The sequence below is a fragment of the Lathamus discolor genome, chromosome 16, assembly GCF_037157495.1.
Source record: "Lathamus discolor isolate bLatDis1 chromosome 16, bLatDis1.hap1, whole genome shotgun sequence".
NCBI classification, from domain to species: Eukaryota; Metazoa; Chordata; class Aves; order Psittaciformes; family Psittacidae; genus Lathamus; species Lathamus discolor.
In genome coordinates this window covers 6,083,085-6,089,084 of record NC_088899.1, presented here as the reverse complement: position 1 = coordinate 6,089,084, position 6,000 = coordinate 6,083,085, and the positions used below count along the sequence as shown (strand labels likewise).

At 52.8% G+C, this 6,000-nt stretch overlaps 1 protein-coding gene across 4 annotated transcripts in view; it reads left to right on the top strand.

The window, feature by feature from the left end:
• Positions 1–313: 313 nt before the first annotated feature.
• LOC136022680 (Golgi integral membrane protein 4-like) overlaps positions 314–6,000 on the top strand; it is a 31,512-nt gene continuing 25,825 nt past the window's right edge. Inside the window, exon 1 of one of the 4 annotated variants that reach the window (XM_065696293.1) lies at positions 314–1,025. In XM_065696293.1, coding sequence (XP_065552365.1) covers positions 839–1,025 — 187 coding nt within the window. In that variant the 5' untranslated portion in view covers positions 314–838. The remainder of the gene's footprint in view (positions 1,026–6,000) is intronic. The other 3 variants (XM_065696294.1, XM_065696295.1, XM_065696292.1) reach the window with 3 other exon arrangements.

Here is a 6,000-nt window from a genome sequence, read left to right as displayed (position 1 = left end):
AGCAGCAGCAGGTGCCAGCAGCGGGTTTGTCGCTGCTTTGGAGAAGGGAGGGGAAAACAAACACGTGGGAGAGCCTGTGTGTGTGTGTGGGGGGGCTCCGCTCTACCGGCGGGGACACGGGCCGGTGCGGCGGGGGCAGCGCAGGGCGATGGGCCCGGCACCTCCCTTGGCTTCCCGGGGCGCTGCGGGTTGGGTACCCCGGGCACTGCTCCCGTCCGCCGGTAGCGGGTCCCCTCGGGGACTCCCCCTCGGTCCCACCGGATGCCGCCGCCGCCGGTTTCCTGGCCCGTCTCTCGGCCACGGTGCCGCCGCTTCCTCCCGGAGCTGCCGGCGGGGGGAGGCCGCGGGGAGGGGGCCGAAGCGCTCCTCGTCCCGACGGGTTATTTTTTCCGGTCGGTGCTGCGGAGAGGGAGGTGGGAAGAGCCAAAGGCGGCGGTGCCCCCTTCCCGCCCCCCCCTGCGCTGCAGCACATGGGAAGCAAAAGTTTTCCTCCTCCTTCTCCTCCTCCTCCTCCTCTCTCCCCTCCGCCCAGGCGGCCCCGGGCCGGTTCCCCTGGAGCGGTTCGGAGATGAAGGATGCTCCCGCCGGCTCCTCGGCTGCTGCTGTCGGGTACCGGCGCTGTGCTGCGATTCCCTCCGCTGGGCGATGAGGAATAAACCGCTGCCGGAGCGCCTGAGCCGCCCTGAGGGCTGGGAAGGAGCGAAGAGGAGACTTTGATCGCGCCTTGCCGAGGGATCTGCGGATCTGCGGAGGAAAAGGGCTGTTGGGCAAACCCGAGCAGATGCTTTAGCAACGCCGGAGAGGCAGCGCTACAGCATCGCTGTGCCCGGGGCCCATCATGGGCACCGGCATGTGTTCTAGGAGGCAGAAGGGGCTCCTGCAGACCGGGTTTTGCCTGGTGACCGTGGCGTGCCTGGGCTCGGGAGTTTTCATCTACAGCCACTTGCAGCAAAAGGTGCAGAACGCTGAAGCCCTGGCCCAGAAATACAAACAACAGCAGGAAGCGCTGTCTGCCCAGCTCCAGGGTGAGTACTGACCCGCTCTGTGTGTCCGCACGCTGCCTGAACTTCCCTCCTTTTCCCTCTCCCAACATAGCCTGCTGTCAGTTCTGCTGCACAGCCTGCTGGGCGCAGGGTGCCTTTGTGGTTCAGCTTTTGGCTTTAAAAAGCTCCAAAAAGATGCTGTCATGTATTTTCTTTCCCCCTTTGCTGTCTACAATTTGAATAGCCTTGAATCCAACTTGCTGCTCACAGCAGTAAGGGGAACAGAGGGTGCTGGATTGGTGAGTTCAGCTGCGTCATATCTATTCTGTTTCTTCTCCCTGTACTTCTCTTTGGCTGTAAGGACTAGTCCTGTGTCATTCTAGATGTGAAGCAGTACAGATGCCAGCAGGACTTGGGGAAGCTGCTTGGGCAGGCTCCGAGATGTGGCTCTGCTCTCTGGCCTCCAGGAGTGTCAGGAAAGGAGGAGACAGGCAAGGGATCCTTTCATAAAGTTTGTCATCATGCTGCCTATTGCCTTTGCAAGGAGACAACCCCTAACAGCCCACCTGCTTCTAAAGAGACTGACCCGTGACTGGGAAAGTCTTGCCTGCTTGTTTGGGGCTGACAGATGCTGGCACACAGCTCCCTAAAAAGGGGGGAGGAGGAAGAGGAATTGGCTTTTCTGAGCCTGTTGACCAGCACTTGGTTCCTCTGGCAAGAGCTGCCAGAAGGGAAGCATAATGTGTATATTGCCCCTTCCTTCTCTCCCCGCATTTGTCCTCCTTACAGACATGTCTGACTGTGGGAGAATGGCATTTAGCCCATGGAGAGATCCCAGCAGGAAAGGCTGAGGACGTTACTCCCTTGCTGAACTCTTCTTTGTCTTGTCTATCATCCCAGCCTTACTGCATCTGCCAAAGTTTCCAGCATCTGTCACTAGATTTGGAGTCTCCAGAGGGGTTTGCTGAGGTCCTTGTAGAGAGGTTTGGTGGGAGTCCACTCTTTGGTAGCCAGTGGTTGTGTGTGGAATGCTGAAGGTTCCGGAGTGCCCACAGGACGGATTTTGTGTGGACAAAGTATGTTTGCCTGTGGGTCTAGTGAATCAAGGTCAAGAGGTTCTTCTAAGAAGTGAGTTTAGATCACTGTGCTTAAATGCAGAGCTCTTCCTTGTGCTCAGGGCTTTGTATTTCTGTCTGTAAACTGGGAAAGCAGAGTGTGGTATATGTATTTGGTTTGTCTCCCAAGGAAACATGCTTTAAAAGAGCCAATCAATCTTGTGGATCGATGCAGTGTGTGTATAGATTCACTGGTATGATCGTATGTCTTGTTTCTATTTCTTGTTGCTCTATCACACGGCAATCAAACAGCTACGGCTCCTAATGTGTTGCACAGTCCCAGCCACAGCAATTCCCACCTGCATCCTGTGTTTCCGAGATGCGAAGATCAGCAGGGCCAAAGTTAGCTCACATTCCTTTCTCGTGTGTCAGCATCTCTTGCTCCTCTTGGAAAGAGGGGCTGGTTCTTCAGAGGATAAGCTGACAGTGGTAGCCCCAGGGTACCCCAGTGTTGGGAACAGCAGGCCCAAGCAAACAACTGAGACAGGCTCCCGTGTTTTTGCACCCAAAAACGTTGGAATGGCAGAGCTGTAGCCTGTTGCTGGGATTTCTAACCCTGTCTCAGTCCTCCCATTCCTAAATACAGTTGTTGCCATAGCTACCCTCTTTATTTTGAGAAGACACTTACTTGTCCAACAGTTTCAACAAAGACAAGGCTTCCTTCTGGATTTGGCTGGTGGGAGACGCCTGGCGACTGGCAGACAGGAGCCACATTCATGGAAGTCTCACTGAGCAGTGGCAGCTTGCACACATGGCCATGGCTCTTGTGCTGCTGGTGCTTTGGTGCTGATCACAGGAAAGTGGGGAGTTGGGGCCCCTGTGCTGATTCGTGGCTTGATTTATTGTTGTGTCTTCTGCATCCCATTTCTGTCTTTCCAGCTCTACAAAAGGAGGATGTGCTGTTCCGAAGTGGAATTCAGTGCTGTTTAACCAGTGCTTCAGGTGTCCGCCTTTACCTATCAACTGTTTCCTACTTATCAAGTATTTCCTACCCTTCTTGTGTCCGAGTACAATATTCATGAAATTAGAGAGGTTTTAGTCTGGTCAGTTCACTAACCAGCAGCCCTGCTTGAACACATGGGAAGGAAGGTGCAGTTACAGTGCTGTCCACTTCCATCTGACATTCCTGGTGGGGCTTGACAACATCGGGCTGCTGTCTGGATGGGGCTTGGAGCAACCTGCTCTAGTGGAAGGTGTCCCTGCCCATGGCAGGGGGCTGGAACTGTATGAGCTTTAAGGTCTTTTCCAACTTAAACCAGTCTGGGATTGATTCCATGATTCTTTCTCACAAGAGGCTATCGTTGCACACTGGCTGAGCCTGAGAATGCAGCACTCCTGTCTTCACCAGTGGGTGTGTTTTACTCTGTCCCTTTCCTTTGCCGTCTCTCTGGATCAGAGGGGGAGGTGTGATGAGTCTGGCTTTCGTTCTGCTCCCCTTGTCTCTTGCTGTGGATGATTCTTGAGCCTGAGTGACTGATGCCATTGGTAGTAGTTGCTATGTGACTGGATGGAGACTGGCAGGAGTATCTGATCCCTCTAACAAGGAGAAGAAAGCTTTTTCGGGGTGATGAGCTATGAGAGGGGAAGGAGCACGGTGCAGTCTAGGAGTTGGTGTTGATCTCTGTATGCTGAGAGCTGCTTGGAGCTGTGTGCCATGGGCAGTGTGGGGACTCTTCCCACAGCACATATTGTTGGCACAGAAGTGCTCTAATGAGCTATGTACATAGTTTTAGCAGAACCAGAGCAACACATCTGATGCCTCTGCTGCCCTGCTCCATGAAAGCAGGGGGCTAGCACATGCTCATGGCTTACGCAGGCAGGAACAGAGTAAAACCTGAGACTGGTGGCAAGACTGGAATTGCCCTCTCTTTATGGATCTCTCAAACATCTGCAAGAGAGAGTTCATCTTAGTACTCTGGGGGTTATTGGGCAACCCCTTCACGCAGTCACCCTGCGCTCTGTGAGAGAGTGAGAACAAGTCAGTGCAAGACCTGACCTGTTCTTTCCCAAAGGCAAGGCCCTGCAGGGGATTTCATTGTCTCAGCAGACCCAGTTCTGCACTTCAGCTCCTTTGGCAGCAGGTGACGGGGCGTTAGTGCTGAGCTCTGGCTGAATTCCAGCCTGGATTTAGACACTGACCACCCTCCATTCTCGCTCGTAATTGAAAATTGTTAAAGACTTCCTGGCTTCCTGTCCTCTGAAGCCACACTGGGCCATTTTGGTCAGCTGAGTTGTTGCTGTATTCCACCACAGCCATGAGCAGAGACAGCGCTGACTGCCTTGTGTAAAGCTGAACCCACCTTTTCTGGGCCCTGTCAACCTGGAGGAGTGGCAGGAGAGAGGACAACTGCATTTCTAGTTGCTGGAGGTAACTTCAGCTTGGCTTAGTAAAAAACCAAGTGTCAGGGAGACAGATTTTGTCCTAAACTTTGCAATCAACCGCTTACGGGATGGAACTGTTCTTGAAGACTCCCCTGTGTTGTGATGCTTGCATTAGGATTTGTGGTTATGGGTGTGTTAGCTTCTACAGCAATAGGCTTGTGCTTTCCTATGCTTTAGTTTCCCATTTACTGTGTGAGACCTTGTGGCTTGGGGTCATCTCAGCAGGTATTTCTGCATGAAACAGTTATTTCCTTGCCCAGTCCCTGCTGGGAGTGCTTGGCCTGTTTGAGTGAGGCTGTAGCTGTTGAACTTGGCCCACTGTGCGCTTTGTTCTGGGTGACAGCACAACTGTGAGGCTGGTGCCTGCCTTGGTTGTTCTGGGACCTGGAGGGGTGCTTCTGCAAGGGGAATTTCTAACCCTGCTCTTATACCAGAAGAAAATAGAGTCTACTCAGGCGACTGGAAAACAACATGAAATGCTTGCAGGAGGAATGCCTCCAAGCCCAGGACTGCTGGGGCAAATGCAGAGTTGAAGCTTGGAGTACATGGAAGGGCATGGTAAAGCCTGGTAATTGCTGGGCATCCCCAATAATCCCAACAGCTGTGACTTTTCATTGCTGGTGTGAGGCGCCCATCACATCAAAGGCTTGTCCTTGGGTGCTCTGCTAGGTAAGACTGCAAGAAAGTGAGGCGCTTGGGGCAGAAACAAGTGCCCAGAGCCCACAGGTCTTTTGGGAAGTGGCTGATGCTCTGAAGATGACAATTTCGTAGAATCATAGAATAATAGAATAGTGTGGGTTGGAAAGGACCTCAAGATCACCTTGTTCCAACCCCCCTGCCACGGGCAGGGACACCTCACACTAAACCATCCCACCCAAGGCTTCATCCAACCTGGCCTTGAACACTGCCAGGGATGGAGCACTCACAACCTCCCTGGGCAACCAATTCCAGTGTCTCACCACCCTAACAGGAAAGAATTTCCTCCTTAGATCCAATCTAAACTTCCCCTCTTTAAGTTTTAACCCGTTACCCAATGGAATAAAGCTTTTTATTCCTGAGGATGCCTTCAGGGTGGGGCTGGAGAAGCCCTCAGGGTGACATCTGAGTAGTCCCATGGGAAGAGTGTTTCTAAAACTGAAGCTGTTATGAAGCAGACACTTGGGCAGCTGCAGTGATGGGTTTGCTACTTCGCAGTGCGCTCAGCAGGGGAAAAAGTCCTTCCTGATGGAAAACAAGTATTTCTGCTGTAATGGATTGGAGAATATGCTAGTTTCCTCACTATATACATTGAGAGCAGCATCTGCGCTACCATTGGTGCTACTGATGGTCAACACTGTGAATACTAGATACGCATAAGGATGTCTTGTGTCTCTTATTTCTCCAGACTGGAGTGTCTGCTCTCAGGCAGCAAAGCACCTGATAATGCAGGACATGCACTGGCTTTGCGGCTCCCATACAACCTGAGTGGAACTGGCTGTCTCTATAGATTCACTTGTGAGAGCACAAGTCACTTGGGGCTC